At 57.5% G+C, this 17,241-nt stretch overlaps 2 protein-coding genes and 1 long non-coding RNA gene across 6 annotated transcripts in view; 1 reads left to right on the top strand and 2 right to left on the bottom strand.

Moving 5' to 3' along the window:
- SYT7 (synaptotagmin 7) overlaps positions 1-7,570 on the top strand; it is a gene marked incomplete at its 5' end in the record, with an annotated part of 59,893 nt that extends 52,323 nt beyond the window's left edge. For all 4 annotated transcript variants that reach the window (XM_081240437.1, XM_081240436.1, XM_081240438.1 and 1 more), the window contains 4 exons: positions 3,178-3,347; positions 3,732-3,846; positions 4,350-4,549; positions 6,748-7,570. In XM_081240437.1, the coding sequence (XP_081096563.1) occupies positions 3,178-3,347; positions 3,732-3,846; positions 4,350-4,549; positions 6,748-6,852 (590 nt within the window). In that variant the 3' untranslated portion in view covers positions 6,853-7,570. The remainder of the gene's footprint in view (positions 1-3,177; positions 3,348-3,731; positions 3,847-4,349; positions 4,550-6,747) is intronic.
- Positions 33-3,383, bottom strand: LOC308620637. The gene is made up of 3 exons (XR_014016348.1): positions 3,311-3,383; positions 150-204; positions 33-61 (listed from the first exon to the last, which is right to left on the bottom strand). It is a non-coding gene; the product is annotated as an uncharacterized lncRNA (long non-coding RNA).
- Positions 7,571-12,782: 5,212 nt separating the features above from the next.
- LRRC10B (leucine rich repeat containing 10B) lies at positions 12,783-16,899 on the bottom strand. The gene has a single exon (XM_081241409.1). It carries the CDS (start codon positions 16,684-16,686, stop codon positions 15,808-15,810), a length of 879 nt encoding a protein of 292 aa, XP_081097535.1. The 5' UTR covers positions 16,687-16,899; the 3' UTR covers positions 12,783-15,807.
- Between the last annotated feature and the right edge of the window lie 342 nt (positions 16,900-17,241).

Raw genomic sequence — 17,241 nt, 5'->3', positions numbered from 1 at the left:
GACCCATCCTCAGGCGTGCAGGAAGGAAGGGAGGCAGCCACAGGATCCAGAGGTGGGGCACCTGCAGCGACCATAGCGTAGTGGGTAAGAGCCCAGGCTCTTCCCATGGCCCCGGCTGCCTGAGTTTGAATCTCAGCTCTGCCACTTACTAGCTGTGTGACCAGGGGCAAGTTCCTGAACCTCTCTGTGCCATGGTTTCCCCATCTGTAAAATAAAGATACTAGTGAGGGTTAAACAACTCAGTGAATTGTAAAAGCACTTACAACACCCAGAAAACACTTTATACCAGTTTGTTAAACACTCCATCGGCTCCCCTTCTCTGACCCCTCCCCCTATTTGGGACAGGCCCCTCCAGATGCACAGGAACAAGAGCTCTGAACCATGCCCCGGGGTCCTAGAGGCAAATATCCTTCCTCTCTCCTGCAGTCCCATCTTTATCTCTTGTCTCTGAGGATTCAAGGTAACCAGGAGACTGGGTGTGTGATCAGGGAGTGATTTCTGTCTCAGGCCCTTTGGGTGCCTGGACCCCACTTAGAGAAACCATTACCCTTTCCTGACAGCTGTGTTCAACCAGTGAGAATAAATCCCTACAACACCAAATGCCTGGTGCCCTGGCTCTTCAGAACCTACAGTGTGTGCCCCAGGGAATCAGGAATCTTCCCCATCTGGTGTACCAGCCACTTGATACCTCACCCCTTCAGCTGGCACAGTGACAGCCAGCTCACCCACTAAATAAATCACTGAGGGTGAGCTAGTGAGTGCTTGTTCGTTTTCTCCCTCCTCAGTTCTGCATGGGAACAGGTTTAGAGATGGCACAACCAGTGAGAGGCTTGGCTGTCTGTGTGCAGGTGTATGTAGCCAGCTGGTGGGGTGAAATTCATGGGCAGAGCCCCAATCCACTGATCCCTTCTGCAAACATTTACCCAGCATCAAGTATGGGCTGGGCACTGTCCTGGGTACTTGGGGTACAGAAAAGAATGAGGCACCACTGTGACCCTCAAGGCATTCCTTGGAGGACACAGATGTGTAGATAATTAAGCCATACATTGCATGACAGATGCTGCAAGAACCCAATATAAACTCCCCTTGGTGGCACTGAAAAACATTTCCCAGAAGAGAGGCCATTCATGATGGGTTCTGATGGATGAATAGGAGTTTGCCAGATAAGAGACTGCCTCCTCTGGTGTTGAAAGAGCTGACTCAGGCACAGGGACCTCTTGGAGCCTTCAACCTTTCCAGAACACTTGTCCTCATGCATTTTACCTGAAGGGATGCCAAAGGTCACCTGGGGAATTCCCTGGCAGTCCAGTGGTTACGACTCCGTGCTTTTACTGCCAAGGACCCGGGTTCAATCCTTGGTCAGGGAACTAAGATCCCACAAGCCACACAGCGTGGCAAAAAAAAAAAAAAAAAAAAAAGTCACCTGGACAGGTCCCTGGGGTACTCCGAGGTGAGCAAGACATGGCCCATAACCCCCCTCAATATGAGGAAGAGGCCCTGAAGGAATTCAGGGTCTGGGGGCTGAAGGAGCATAGGATTTCCTCTTCCAGTGCACCTGCTCTGGTGAGAGGTAACCGTGCTTCCAGCGTCTTTTGCAAAAGGTGTGAGAATCCTCCAGAACCCTTCCTCTCCCTTCATCTTCTCCACCAGTTGAGCTAAGGTAGTAAGTATCCTCTCTTCTTCCTGCTCACACCCTGGTTCAGGATCTCAGCACTTCAGGCCTCCAGGCTGGCCTGCACCCACTGCCCCCCCAGGCCAGCCCCTCCTCTGACTAAGCCTCCCAAGGCCGTGACTCCAGCTTCAGACATTGCCCGGCTCCCTAGTATTTACCATCCCATCCAAGCTCCTTCCCCTGGCTCTCCGCTCTGGCCTCATCTCCTGCTCCAGCCCAGCACACTCCATGCCCTTTCATGGGCATTTATTCATTTGTTCAATTATTGATTCACTTAACAAATATTTAATCGAGTGCCTGCTATGTGCCAGAAACAGTGTTAGATGCTGGGATCCAGTAGTTGAGGACAGAGATGCCTTCCTGGAAATTCTGGCCTAGTGGGAGAGTCAGACTCAAGGAAACATAAATCTCTAGTACAGCCTGTGATAAGTGCTGTGAAAGGAAAGTGCTAGTGTATAAAACAGGGGATCTGACCCCATCTGGGATGTCAGGAAAGAAAGCTGAGACCTGATGGAAGAGGATAGGCCAGGACGGGGCGTGGTGGGGCCAGGGCAGGAAAAGCCAGGGTGGCTGGAGTTCAGTCATTGAGTGAAGAGCGGTCACAAGATGAGCAGGGAGAGGACAGCGGGCCAAGTTGTGGAAGGACTTGAAGCCAAGACAAGGCGCACGGCTTTTATTCTAAGTGCACTGGGAGCCACTGAAAGGCTTTCGGCAGGAGAGTATCATAATGTGATTTCTATTTTTAAAAGATCACTCTGGCTGCCGTGTTGAAAAGGGGCTGTAGGAGAAAGTACACAAGCGGGGAGGGGTGCTTGGAAACTCTTGCAACTCTCTAGGCAAGAGGTGCCGGCGGCTTGGATGGGGAGGCGGCAGTGGAGACAGGGACAGCTGCCGGTCGATGAGGAAGGACGGAAGGACTGGCTGATGCATCAGCCGGAGGAGGAAGGGGAAGCGCGGAGTCCTAGGACAGGCGTCTACTGCTTTTTCTTTGCCTTTGCCATTTCCCTCTGCCCTGAGTCCTCCTGGGGCTTGCTTTCTGCCAGCGGTGGCCATCTCAGGCAGGGCCACTTGCCCAGACTTGTCTCAGTATGATTGGCAGTGGCAGGGCTGCCCAGAGAGCAAGGGGGCCACTGCCCAGTCACCGAGACGGACACGTGATGAACCAGTGAATGAATCGTCCCAGTCTGCTCTTTATTAGCTGTGGGACTTTGGGCAGGCAAGTTAAGCCATCGGAGCCTCAGTCTCCTCATCCATAAAATGGACGAGATACCATCCACCTCGCAGAACTGTCAAGGGAGACAGATGAGACCATGACAGTCCTTGCTAACATTTCAGGGAGGTCTGAACGTGGGTGTTGCCGGCTGCACCCAGGTGGGGTGGCAGCAGGAAGACACGGGGCCAGCCCTCCCCTTCCTCCCGGGGCCTTCCTGCCCAGGCACGTTGCCCTGCCCCGGCCCCGTGTGGCCACTCTGTCCTGCTCTTCCCCTGTGCTGTCTGTCTCCCAGGTTTCCCCTACGAGAAGGTGGTGCAGAGAGTCCTCTACCTCCAGGTCCTGGACTACGACCGCTTCAGCCGCAATGACCCCATCGGGGAGGTGTCCATCCCCCTCAACAAGGTGGACCTGACCCAGATGCAGACCTTCTGGAAGGATCTGAAGCCATGCAGCGATGGGAGTGTAAGGCCCCACCTGCAGGTCCTGGCTGGGAGGCTGGCAGATCCTGGCCGGGTCCTAGTCCCTTCACAAGCTCAGGGAATTGGGAGGGTTATGGGTGGGGCCGGGCAGGTGGGCGGGCCTGACGGCGCAGAGTTCCCGCCCGCAATCTCAGGGGAGGCTGGGCTGTGATAAAGAACCTGGGGAGCAGGGCCCAAACCTGCCGGATGAGGGGAGACCAGGTGCGCATCCGTGCCAGACAGAGGGGGCGGGTAAGCACCCAGGTCCAAGTGGAGGCGTCCTGGGGTGGGGGTGGGGGCTCCCCTTGTCCCCACAGCCCTCTTGTTCTCCCTCCCAGGGGAGCTGAGAGGAGTGGCCCAGCCTCACCCCTCCACTTGTCCCTCCCAGGGGAGCCGAGGGGAGCTGCTCCTGTCTCTCTGCTACAACCCCTCTGCCAACTCCATCATCGTGAACATCATCAAAGCCCGGAACCTCAAAGCCATGGACATCGGGGGCACGTCAGGTGCTGGCGCTTCTCGCAGCAGAGGGCAGACGGGCCAGGGAGGTCCTGGTGCACGGGAGTCTCACTGCATGTGGACGTCAGGGTCCTGGCTGTGGCCCTCACCCTTGTCCCCCGTGCCCCACCTCCAGTCCCACCTCCTTTACCCTAGAGCCCTGGTGCTGCCTCTGGAGCACCCTCAGGGTCAGCATCACCTTGGATACTGTCCTTCCCAGAATCAGGAAGAAAACGAGCACGATGGTGGGGAGACCTGGGTTCTAGTCCCAGCACCAACACTACTTGTCCGTGACCTCGGGTGAGACCTGGCCTCTCAGTCTTCTCATTCGTGTTCACGGAAGGGCACTAGGTGATGGCTAAGGCCCCTTGCAGCCCCTCCATCTGCTGACCCCCCAGATCCCCCTCCTCCTTCCTTCGGGCTTTCCTCACCCTCTGGGGAAAACACGCAACCCCTCCTGCCCCAGCTTCCCCCCGCCGCTCCTCTGACCCTTCCCCCACCTGTCCCCCAGACCCTTATGTGAAGGTGTGGCTAATGTACAAGGACAAGCGGGTGGAGAAGAAGAAGACGGTGACAATGAAGAGGAACCTGAACCCCATCTTCAACGAGTCCTTTGCCTTCGACATCCCTACGGAGAAGCTGAGGGAGACGACCATCATCATCACCGTCATGGACAAGGACAAGCTCAGCCGCAACGACGTCATTGGCAAGGTAGGGGGCCACCCAGCAAGGGTCTGTTCTCCAAAGAAGCAGCCGGGGCAGTGGGTGAGCACAGGGCTGGACAGCAGGAGAGAGAGGGTCAGTCCCTTCCCCTGTCAGGACCTCCGTTTCATCTCAAAATGAGAGGATTTGACGAGATTCTCCCTAAGTGTCCCACTGTGGGTCCACTACTTCAGGACAGACCACTGGAAGAGCAGGGAAAGAAGGAAGTGGGAGGAAAAAGTGCCCTGGATCCCCAGAAGAGGGTTTTCTGGACAGGACCCTCTGACAGGGTAAGGACATCGGAGCAATGTCACCCAACGTCCCATCTGTAGAGGGCGAGCTGCGTGAGGCAAGTATTGAGAGCTGTAGTCAGGCTCCAAAGACCTGGCTTTGGTTCCCACCTCATCTTGGTTCCCCAAGGTCACTTGCCTAAGTGACCTTGGGCAAGTCACTTGCCTCTGTGAGCTTCAGCATTCTCATTTATAAATGGAGCTACTAATACCAACCCTACAGCACCTCACAGGGTGGCGTAAGAATTGCCTGAGATACATGGACATTCTCCTTGTAGAAAGTAACCTCTCCTCATCCTATTTTAACCCCAAATCCATGCCTGGCCTTGAGTTTTTGCAGGATACGATTCTGTGACATAAACGCATCCACTTTTCTACTTTGAAATGTCTATTCCTGTGTTTGTTTATGGCTTAGTGTTGAGAGTATGTGCTTGATAGTCATACTACCTGGATCCAGGTGCCAGTTCCACCTCTTAACAGTCATAACCTTTATGAGCCTCATTTCCTCCTCTTGAAATGAGAGTAAGACAATCCTAACCTCACAGTGTGCTGGGAGGATTAAATAACACAGGTGAGATGCTTAGCTCAGAACTTGGAACATATATGTTAGCTACTATTATAGTGAAAGTTGTTTTTGAAAAGTTCTTAGTAAGGGCATGTGTGTCCATTTAGGCTTGGAAGTTTGACCAGGAACAGTGCAGGAAGCCAGTGATCAGGGCAGGCGGAGGGGAAGGGTAGATGCCAGGAGCAAGTGAAGGGAGAACATGGATCACTCAGGGCACAGCCCTGTATGAGGGAAATGGGAAGGGGTGACCTGGGCACCCACAGGGAAGGGGGCCGAGGTGGAGACACCTCTCAGACAGATAGGAATGGAGAACCTAGCTACTGGGGGTGGGAGAGAAGCAGCTGGCCCCAAAGAGGAGAGCTGGCCCTGCCCGCCATCTAGCAAGGCCCAGGGAGCATGACTTGCCGACCTGTGGTCACAAGTGGGACAGGTCCCCAGGACAGCATCACCTACACCCCAGTGGGACTATGTGTTCTCAGCAGGACCTGCTGAGCCCTTCCTTGATGAGCTCAGGCCAAGTAACCATACCTACTTCTAAGCTCTTCTGAAGCTTAGCCTTTTGGAGTTGGGTATTCTTTGGATACCACTTATAGCTCCCTTTGAAACAGTCCTACCTTCTGTTGGCTGAACCAAGGTGAAGGTGGATTTGTTCTCACTTTGGTCTGGGTAGCTTAGAGAGCCCTGTGCTCTTAGCTAATCGCCAGTCACAAGGCTGGTGTCAGCCCGGGGATCATGCACACAGCCCTCCGAGGCTGTGAGGCCCCTAACACAGAGGGAGGTAGGCTTGGGCCGATAGTATAGAGCCCAAAAGACCTAGATTTAAATCCCTCTGCACCACTCATAAATCCTGTGACTATGGGTCAGTCTCTTAACTCTCTGTACCTTAGTTTCTCCATCTGTAAAATGGGGATAATAACATACCTGCCTCACAGGTAAGGATTTGATGATCTATGTATATAAAGTCCCTAGCTCAGTGTCTGGTGTGTAGTAAGTGCCCAGGAGGTGGGAGTGATTGTCAGTAAGGAGAGATAGGCCGTGCCCAACAGGTGGGGGAGGGAAGGGTGTGGGAGAGAACTGCCTCCATCCCCATCAGTCTCAAACCACAAAAGAGTCTGGGAGTCTAATTCGGAAGGGCCAGGCATGCCCAGGCTCCCGAGGGGAAGCACAACAAGGAAAAGAGGGTGGCCTCTGTGGGGTAGGTTGTCACTGCAGGCAGAAGCCCCTTGGTCCCCATGATCACAGGCCATTGTGGAAATGGAGTGTCACCACCACTGACATTCCATTTCCACAATGACACAGGGGCAACACCTCAGAGAATGCCACTAATGCCGTCCTCTTCCCTTTCTCCCCAGATCTACCTGTCCTGGAAGAGTGGGCCCGGGGAGGTGAAACACTGGAAGGACATGATTGCCCGTCCCCGGCAGCCTGTGGCTCAGTGGCACCAGCTGAAGGCCTGAATGGGGCCAAGGGAGGCCCAGGGGGCCAAGGGCCTGGGTCCCCATCATGCCCTCACCACTTTATGCACAATGCCTGGCCTGGCCCCCCTGCCATGGGTGAGGGAAGGATCCTGAGGGCTCGGCCAGGGAGGGGTCCCAGGAATCCAGCCCCATTTCTAGGGAGAACCAACCCCATTCCCCACCGGTCCAGCTCTGGTGGAGGGGCTCTGGGAGCCATTTTCCTGCTTTGCCCCTTTCCTTCCTGACTTGCCGATACTAAAGAAGTGGGGGGCGGAGCACGAGAGCCAGACGGGCAGACGAGCAGATCCCTCCAGAGGCCCGCCAGGTGGGCACGGTCCCCCGTTTTCTTTAAGGCAGTGCCTGGAGTGGAGAAAGGCCGCCCCCTCCCCAGCCCCCAACGTGGGCCCAGGAGAGGGGAGGTTGAGGCGTTTGGCCCCGGCCCGACCAAGAGAGGCCTGTTCCAGGGCAGTTTCAGGTGCCGGCTGGGCCCTGAGTGCCGAGGATAGTATATAGCCCGCTCCGGGGTCCTGGAGTCGCAGCCCTGTGTACTTGTGTTGTGTCCACCGTGTGTGTGTACGTGTGCGTGCGTGCGTGCGTGTGTGCGGGTGGGGGAACTCGCTCCCTGTTTCCCTGGGGCCCGCAGTGCTGAAGACGATGCAGAGAGGGCAGGGTTTCGTGAAGTGAGGTGGGGCTGGAGGCTGAGAAGTCAGTGCACAGAGCCGGGGGGTGGGAGAGGAGAGGCAGGGATGGAGGAAGGGTGGGGTGGGGAAGAGGGGGCCGACAGGGGCTGGGCTGAGAGCTGGGCTGCCTCCTCCTCCCCCACCCCCGCCTCCCCAGAACTCTCCACTAGCTCCTTCCCCAGCAATTTCATCTCTTGAACATCAGTTCATGCCTTTTAGGCACCCACTGTGTGTATCACATTCCACCAGGACTCCCCTGCTCCCTTCTGTCTCAGGGGTCCCAAGCCCCCACTAGGTCTCTTCCCTAACACCCTCATCCAAAGGCACCCTCAGCCTTCCCAGATGTTGTATCCCAGCCACGCTGGCAACGTTTGCCACGCCTTCCAGCTTCCTTCCCTTTCCTCGTCTCTGTGCAGACCTCCCCAGCCACGCACCTCCACCCCTCCATCGCCTGTGCTCATAGACCTTCCCTTTCATTCCGTCGTGGTCTCTGATCTTCCATCACTTGACCTTCTCCAGGACTTTCCTTTCACCTTCCCTCCTGGTCCCTTCAGGCAGAGGAAGCAGGGAACATTCCAGGATTCTGTGAGTTCTGAGGTTGCCCCCACACAAAGAAGCTGCGGTTCCTCTGCCTCAGCTACTGCAGAGACGAGAACTGGCATCCCCGTGGAGGCAGCAGGTTTCGGGATGATCCCTGCTTAAGCCCACTCACCCCCACGCCGGTCCCGGTATTGATGCAAGACAGCTGGTGACAGCCTCAAATCCAGGGGTCCGCGAGCCCGGGCCTGACATTCCTGGCGCACACCGCGAGGTGGCGCCCTGACACTACAGTCTGTGGACGAGGTCTGGGGGCACAGTTCAACCCCAGATGGGTCTGACACCCCAGGAAGGAGACTCTGCAAAGGGTCCCCCACTGAGCACGGCAAAAGCATAGGCAGTCGGGAACCATTTTCCTTAAGTAGACTTCCCTTTTAGCTGAGCGTTCTGCTCTGTGCAGTAGACGCTCACATTTTTGCCCGTATCAAAAGTTTCTTACCTAGAATCTCACCACCCCCCACCGCCCCTACTCCCTAACCCCAAGGATCTAGAGGAATATCATACAAAGTAGGTGAATCATTTTGTAGAGTGAAGAGTGCTAACGTAAAGCAAATAGTCACCCACATTCCTTGTAAATCCCAATTTTTCCATATTGTAGCTTTGCTTAAAATGGGGGTCTGTCCCAACGGCACAGTCCTTATCGGGCAGGCTGGGGAACCAGCCCCCAGCGGGGACGGGAGGGCAGCGACCCCGGAGACAGTGGAAGCGAAGAAAGGGTGTTGTTGGAAGCTTTGAGAAGCGGAGGGGATCCGCCATCCTCCATCCCTCGCTGGAATCCTGTGCCCCTCCACGCCGCCGGAGGCCGCTGGGAGAGCGAGCCCAGTCGCAGGCCTCGGTGTCTGCTACAGAGCAGTCGGGGGTTGAACCAACTTGTATTGAGTGGGCGGGGCAACTGCATCCCCGGTTTCCGAGCCCGGTCCCCGAAGCTCTTAGCCAATCACACACGAAGAGAGCGTCTCCAGGCCGTGCCTGTTCCAAATCTGACCGCACCCAGGCACGTCGATGAACCGGGCCTGCAGTTCTCCAACCGCGACGGGCACCCTGAGCTCCGGGATGCGGGGGAGGGGTGGCAAGTAGTGGGCCAAGGGCTGGGTGGGCTAGCAAGGGAAGCAGCGGGTGGTATGGGGTGAGGGCGGGGGCGGTCTAAGGCTGTAGAAGAACAAGGAAAGGGGGAACTTGAGGGTGGGGGGAGGGCCCTCGTGCCCTGTCACCATCCTAGGACCTTGGACAAATCACCCACACTTCCGGGGCCTCAGTTTCCCCATCTGTAAATGATGGTAATAATACTTCACCTACCTCATAGGGGAGGTTGTAAGGCCGCTGTCACCTGACCTGGGGGTGGAGGCAGGAGGATTCTGAAGGTGCTACCCGTGAGTAAAGTATTATTACCGTAGCCTGAAGGCAAGGCCCGCCTTCCCCTCCCCCCACAGAGCCTCCAGGGATAGCTGAGGCCTACCTGGGCCCATCTATCTCTTCTCCACTGTGTCCCCGGTCCCTTCATGAGCGGTCATCTGCCATCTTTGTGGGCACCCTAGACTTAGTCGTTATCTTATTCAGGTCTCCTTTCTTGTGACCATCTCCCCACGTAATTGCTGTACAAATTCCACCTGCTCCAGAGCCCCGCACCTGCCCACCGGCGCCAGACGCCAGGGAAGGGACAAGGAAAACAGCCACAAAAAAAGCCAAGGGAAGCCCCCAGAGTCCCCAGCCCCTCTGGGGTCCCAGGGGTGGGGATTGGTGGTCGCTGTTTGTATTGTGTTTGAGTCCTTGAGTGCAAGTGTTTTATAAAAACAACAACAACAACAAAAACCCACTATCACAAAAAAAATTGCAGCGAAGAGAAATGAAGGAAAACTGAAGAAAAAGAAAAAAAGAATCATACAAAATTTTTCCACCACACGCACCCTCTAAGCCAGCAAGATTTCCTCTTTGCAAAATCATATTTTTGTGGGAATGGGCCGTGCTTTTTGTGGCAAGGCCTGTTCTGATTAATAAAGGATCGTGAAAAAGTAGGGCCTTGGCTGTTTCCTCCGTGGGTCCTAGCTCTCCCTCTCCTTCCAGGGGAAGAAGCAGTGGGGTGAGGGGATGGGGAGCCTGGGGCTGCATCTCCCCTCACCTGTCACCTTTGGGATTTGGCTTCGCGGGTGATGAGGCCCTTCCAGCCTATCCTCAGGCTGAGCATATGAGCCCACCAGCTACCCAGAAAGCAGAGGAGCAGCCATACCCCCTGGATCAGGCCTCAAGCAAGGCTTATTGGGAGTGGAGTCTCCTCGGGGCCTGAGGGGTGCCCCTTTAGCTCACCCAGCCCGACATCCCCTTCCTCAGTTCCCAGGGGAACCACCCTCCAAGGCACTTGGAGAGTGCCCTCTCCAAGGCAGGTCAGACAAACCAAAGGGAGACCCTCCACCTTCCCCACCACCACCTGAACACTGGCTGGGCCACTGTGGTTTCAGGCCAGCACGTCCTCCCCCTTCTGTTCCCTGCGAAGCTCTGGGTCTGTTGGCTGGACCTGTGGCTTCTCTCCATCCTTTTCTGGTTTCATCCTTTAGGATTGTAAAAGTCTCTCCAACTCAAAAACACCCAAGGCCAGTCCTAACCTGAGGACCTGGGAAGCTGGGCCCCAGTGTCTTCCTTCTCCAGACACAGTGGCCCCGGGCAAGCTAGTTCCTTCCTCCTGGTGTCAGTTCCCTCCATCCACAAAAGAGCAGTAACCATCCCAGCCCTTTCCCCTTCCCTCCCACACACAGCCCAGGAGAAGCCGAGGCCTGGCGGCTCTCGGGGTGCTTCAGAAGGAAGGTGCTACATCTGTTACAGGCACCCAAGAAATGAGTGCCCTCTGTTGTCGTGTGTCCCCTGCCCACTCCGAGTGAAGGGGCCACAGTGCCTCCTGCACTAAGTACCCCCACCTGAAGCTGCCCGCCCTCTCCCCTTCTGCCCCATGAATTTCCGACAGCCTGGTTTCAATGTCCCGTTAAAGGTTCTGACCTCTGGCTCAGAGATTGGAGGGAGCCCTAGGGTCTGGGAGGTAGCCTCACACGAGCACTCCTTGCCAGGACTTCTGTTCAGGCTCGCTCTGGAAAAACTAGGCTTGAAAGCAGGACAGTTCGGCCTGGCAGAGGTGGCAGCCCCATGCCATGGGCTCCAGGCCTCCTCCTGGGCTTTTTTGCCTTCTCCTGCCTTCACTTCGTGGGGTCTCTCTTCATCCATGCCTGCAGAGACTCCCCATCCCTCCCTGTGCCTGGGACCAGTGCCCTCTGGTGTTCTTTCTCCTGCAAGTCCCTCCTGGATTCCGCTGCTTTCTGGAAGGCCACGTCCTGCTTCCCTCTCCCTCCCCAACAAAGACAACCAGAAGGACAACGCTTGAACACGCCCCATATGCCCCAGCGTGTGTCTCCCCAACCATCTGTGTCCCTTGAAGATGCCCTGCTCTCTGTGTCTGTGTCCTGTGTGTATGTGTGGTGTCACCTTTAGATTGTGAGCCCCCCTGGGCAGGGATCCCTGTCTGAATACATGTTCCGTGCAGCACACTCAGGTGTGCTAATAAATGTCCATCCTCAGAACAAGAGTGCCCAGGTGTCTTAAGGAAGCTCTGGGGTGATGGCTGAGCAAGCTGATGTGGTGGCATTGGATGCGAGGGAGATGCTTCTGGGCAGGGCCCCCAGGTCCCGAGTGAGTACCTTGTTCTCCTGCTTTCCGAAGCCCCTGAGTGTGGGTGGGAAGAGGGGGATGGTGGTAATGAAGCCAGGAAAGGATCCAATCTCTGCTGCTCCGCCGGCCAGCAGATCTGGCTGTTGGGAGGCCCCGGAAGGAAGACAGGCTACGATTCCCACTTATTCCACACCCAGACCTGACCACCAGCCATGGACAGAGAGGATCTCCTGTGGCACGGATTGAGCATTGGGTTAGGAGACCTAACACCCATTTATGGGCAAGCCACTTACCTCCCCAGGCCTGTCCCTTGCCCCATCGCTGCCTCTGCTCTGGTCTCATCACAGTCCCCACAGCCTGCCTTCCTGGTCTGATCTGCCAACTCCCTTGGCCTCTGCCCTGCTCCCCCGTGGCCCACCCACCCCTGACCGTCCCCCCAACAACGTGCGGAGCTGTCGATGTGGTCACTGTTAACAAGTGCCCCTACAAAAGTCGTCTCCCTTTCTCCCTGCTCCCCCAAGGCCACGTGAGAAGTCCCCAGCAGGCAAATGGGGGTGGGGAGCAGGCGAGCTAAGACTCCTAATACAGTTCTCTCTTCATCACCAAGGAGAGCTGTGACGCCCAGCTTCCCTGGCAACAGCTCCTTTCCTATCCTAGTCTCCCCCATTTCTACATGGAGACGGAGACCCTCAATAGCGCTCTCAAACCAGGCATCAGCACCCACTTTAACCCAACTCTCTAACTTCCCAAGAGAAAGCGGCTCCTGATGTGAAGAGCAAGCAAGCAGCAGAGCTGGTTCCCGGGCCCCTAACACATTTCTCTCCTCTTTCCCTGCAGAGAAACTCAGCCTCAGCAGCCCTGCTTGGCTGGCGAGCGGCTGTGGCTAAGGGTGCCGTCCTTGACAATGCAAAAAGGCACAGCCCTGTGTGCCTCGGGAGGGCCCAGGGGGACTTATCACAGGGCCTTTGCCGGGACCTAGAGTCCTCGCACGAGTGCAACGGGGGAAGAGGCACAGGGAAACAGACCAGAGAGAGGAAGGGAATCTGGGCTGGCAGTTATTCCAGGATAACTGTGGCTCCCCTGCACCCCCCTCCCCTACCTCTGAGATTTGCATAAAGGGAAGGTGGACAAACACCAGGTTGCATGGAGTGCTGAGCTGCAGCATCAGCTCTAAATAAACCCAGCTCCTTGTGTGCAGATGGATAAACTGAGGCCTGGGGGGCAGGGAGGGGCATGACTTGCTTAAGATCTCTCGGTCAATAGTAGAACTAGGACTGAAATCCATGCTTTCTTTTTTTTTTTTAATTAATTTTTATTTATTTATTTTTGGCTGTGTTAGGTCTTCGTTTCTGCACACAGACTTTCTCTAGTTGCGGCAAGCAAGGGCTTCTCACTGCGGTGGTTTCTCTTGTTGCGGAGCACGGGATCTAGGTGCGCGGGCTTCAGTAGTTGTGGCACGCAGGCTCAGTAGTTGTGGCTTTTGTGGCGCATGGGCTTAGTTGCTCCACGGCATGTGGGATCTTCCCGGACCAGAAATCGAACCCATGTACCCTGCACTGGCAGGAAGATTCCTAACCACTGTGCCACCGGGGAAGTCCCAGGACTGAAATCCATGCCTTCTGATTCTAGGCCCAGGGGAATATGCCATCATAGGAATCACAGGGCAAGAGGACAGTCTGGATGGCTGACACTCCTACCCCACCTCAAGTTCCTTCCTGCAAGTTCCAAGACCCCAGGAGGGACCACTGGCCCTGATGGAGCCTCAACAGGGGGAGCATGGGCACCTGAGGAGCCCTGGGAGGGACAAGGTCTGCAGCCAACCCCCACACTCCTCTTCCTCCTTTTTTTTTTTTTTTTTTGCGGTATGTGAGCCTCTCACTGTGGTGGCCTCTCCCGTTGCGGAGAACAGGCTCCGGACGCACAGGCTCAGCGGCCATGGCTCACGGGCCCAGCCACTCCGTGGCATGTGGGATCCTCCCGGACCGGGGCATGAACCCGTGTCCCCTGCATTGGCAGGCGGACTCTCAACCACTGCGCCACCAGGGAAGCCCCTTTTTTTTTTTTCTCTCTTCCTCCTTGAGAAGGAGGCAGCCTCCAATCTTTCCCACCCTAAGAGCACTTTCTGTCCATTGGAGGCCTTCACTCTCCCAAGCTGACTCCTTCAGATCTATCCCCAGCCTCCTCCTAACCCCCAGGTCCAGCCCAGTGGCCAGCAGAGCTGCTGGGCCAGGCCTGACCTTTGGGCCTTGCATGACATCATCCCTGTTGCCATGGTGATGGTGGCCTGGCAGCATCTTCTCAAGGGAGATGGGCCTCTAGGCTTGCGGGTTTACAATTTTCTCTCTTTCTTTAAATATTTATACTTTCTTTTTTTTCTGAACAATGAGGGAAGAAAGTAATGACTGAGTAAAAAAAAAAAAAAAGACTAAGAGGGAGAGACAGAGAGAGGAAAATGGAGCCAGGGAGATGGAAGGAGGGAAGAACAGAGTCAGACAGGGAGGATGGGGGTCAGTGCCAGTGAAAGAATAGAGAAAGGTCAGCCAAGCTTGAGATTCAGAAACATATTAAGAGTCAGGAATTTGAGAATTGAGCTGGAGAAGACCAAGGAAGGGGGACTGGGGGTGAGGGGCGGTGGCCAGGTGGCAGAGAGTAAGATACAGCCAGATGAGAGAGCAGTCTTGAGCAGCCAAAGCCATTTGTGACTGAAGACAAGCTCTTGTTCCCCAGACAGGACACCACAGTTGGCCGGGGCCACTGTGACATAGAGCTGGAGCACATGGACAGAGGGCAGTGCCAGAGGGAGCCCACAGTCCCCACAGCAACGGGACCCAGTGCTCCCAGGGCTTATAAATAAACAGGCATGTGGGAAACGCACATTCTTTCTCCGAGAAATATAATTTATGTTTACAGCCAGTTTTTTTTTCTTCCTAAAGAAAACGCTACCCTGGGGGGGCCCTGCCCCCGACAGTGTCCCTGAGTGGCCCTGGCCCTGGGCCCTCCTCCCATTATTGCTCGGACGGGAAAGATCTGGCCCTGGGAACTGCAGAGCGAGGCCTCACTCCTCAGCCCCGGAGGCTGGTGACAGAGTGGAGGCACACAGTGATCGTCCCATGCCCCGCGCCACGCCAGCCACCCCGATGGTGCCCATTTAAGGGAATGGAGAGTACAGGCAGTGGCTACACTGGAGCAGCCGCCCAGAGTAGAGAGCCTCTGTCTCCAGTGCACGAGGCCCTAGAGGCACAGTGGCTTCTTTTCAAACTTGACAGCTGGAAGGCTCAGGCTGTGGGGAAGGGAGGGAATGTTCTCTTTCCCAGCAAGATTCCAGGCACAAGCTGGAAGAAGAGAACAGAATAAAAGGCAAGGGCAGAGACCTTGCCTTCCGAGTGCCCCCTTCCCCACACAAAATTTAGGGGACCTGGGGAGGGAGGTATGTACCGTGAGCCCTGGTGGAGGAACAGGGCAGCTATGGTGTTAGGGCCCCAATCCCGGCTTCCCACACCTGTCTGTCCTGGGCACCAGCCCCAACGCCAAGCCCCTGCCCCTGGGCCAGGCCTTCTTCTGGGGGCAGTTCTGCCTCAAGCAGGCGTGTGGTCCACTCCAGAGGTAGCGGCTCCTGCACCAGAAAGGGTGGACCTAGAAGACCCAGACTCCAGGAGGAGGGAGGTTGCTGGGTGCCCTGAGCTTCCAGACTCAGCCAAGGGGATGATTCCATGGTCAGTGTGACCCTGGTTCCAGGAAGAAGCTGGTGCCTTTACTACTGTGTTGTCAGTGACTCTATCAGGGACCAGACGGAGCTATAAGAACTGGACGGAACCGGGACTTCTTGGCCTGAAGACCGCCCAGAGACCAGCCAGTAGGCAGTCTTTTCACTACCCTGGAATGTCTGAAGATGGCCCCCAGGCCTGCCTGTCCCCGGCAGCTTGCCCAAAGAGACCCCTTCTCTGCCTCAAGTAGGGACCCACCGTTCCCACAAACCTTCCCAGAGGCCCTCCTCCCAGAGTGGCGGAGGCCCAACACCCAGAGTACAGGCTCAGGTGCCCAGTCCTGGAGCTGCTTCCAGGGCGCAGAGGCTGTCCACGGGGGGCCCCAGAGCCCGGGAGCTCCCGCCCCCTATGAGCAGGTCTTCTTCCTCCTCATCCTCAAAGGCCCGCGCTGGGCGCCGGGGCGGCGGCCGGGGCGTGGGTTCGTCGCGCTCGGCCATGCGCTCGACGGCGCCCTCGCCCACAAGGAAGACCGTGTCGGCGACGCGGGGGGGCCCAGTGACCGGGTTGTGGTCGTAGGAGAAAACGCGCAGGGCGCGCAGCGGGTGCAGGTCGGGGAAGCCGCCCAGGCGGTTGCGGTCTAGGTCGAGGATGTGCAGGCGGCCCATGCGCAGCAATGCGGGCGGGAACTCCTCGAAACGGTTGCCGTAGAGCCAGAGGCCGCGCAGGCCCGTCATGCGCGGCAGCTCCGCGGGCAGCGCACGCAACCGGTTGTCGCCCATCTGCAGCGACTGCAGCGCCACCAAGCGCAGCAGCGGCCGCGGGAAACGCCGCAGGAAGTTGCCCTCGATCCAGAGGCAGCGCAGGCTCTGCAGCTGCGCGAAGTCGGCGGGCAGTGCCGGCAGCCGGTTGCTGCCCAGGTAGAGGCGCGTGAGGCGAGGCAGGCGACACAGACCGTCGGGCAGGCGCTCGAGTTTGTTGAAGTCGAGCGCCAGGATGCGCAGCTCGCGCAGCTCCTCGATCTCATCGGGCAGCTCGCGCAGCCCCGTGCCGCTCACGTACAGCTTCTGCAGGCGGCTCAGCGCGAACACGGCGCTGGGCAGCCGCCGCAGCCGCCTCCCGCTCAGCTCCAACTGCTGCTCGCCATTGCGCAGTTGCTCCTCCGCGTCCGATGGCAGCTCGTCCTGCGTGGACTCGGCTATGCCCATGGTCACGGGCCCCGGCCGGGGCCTCCGCCGCCGCCCGGCATCGCCCCGCCCTCGCGACCCCCCGGCCTCCTCGACGGGGCCAAGGCCGCGCCGGCTCCGGGGCCCCCCGCCCCGGCCTGCCCCTGCGCCGGGAGGGGGGCCGTGCCTGGCCGGGAGGAGGCGCCCTCCTGGGGCCCAGCCGCCGCGCGCCGCGCGCCGCGCACCGCGCGCAGCGCTCCGCCGTCCGCCCTCCGGCCTCCCCTGCTCCCTCCGCCGGAGGCCGACTGGCTCAGGTTAGCGCTGACTCGCAACTCTGAGACCCGTTGCCCTGGCAACCCCCGACGCGCGTGCGGCTGCCAATGAGGCGGAGGGAGGGCGGGGCGGGGCCAAGGTGCCACCAGAGCGGGGTCTGGGCGCCGGGGCACCCGACCAGCCCCGGAGCCAGCGCTCGCCGAGGGAACCCAAGATCCGCTGTCCGCAAGGCTGGCACCGTGCCAGAACAGACCCGACGACAGACGCTCTCTACACTTCCAGCCACAGCGAGCCGTTTGGTGTGCGGTTGTGTGCGTCCAGAGC

This window comes from Mesoplodon bidens, assembly GCF_964165515.1.
Source record: "Mesoplodon bidens genome assembly, chromosome: 7".
Classification (NCBI taxonomy): domain Eukaryota; kingdom Metazoa; phylum Chordata; class Mammalia; order Artiodactyla; family Ziphiidae; genus Mesoplodon; species Mesoplodon bidens.
This window is presented reverse-complemented; position numbering and strand designations above follow the sequence as displayed.

What these genes read in the sequence shown, in the direction of transcription:
- LRRC10B (XM_081241409.1), bottom strand. Translation starts at nt 16,686, where the DNA reads ATGGGCATAGCCGAGTCCACGCAGGACGAGCTGCCATCGGACGCGGAG.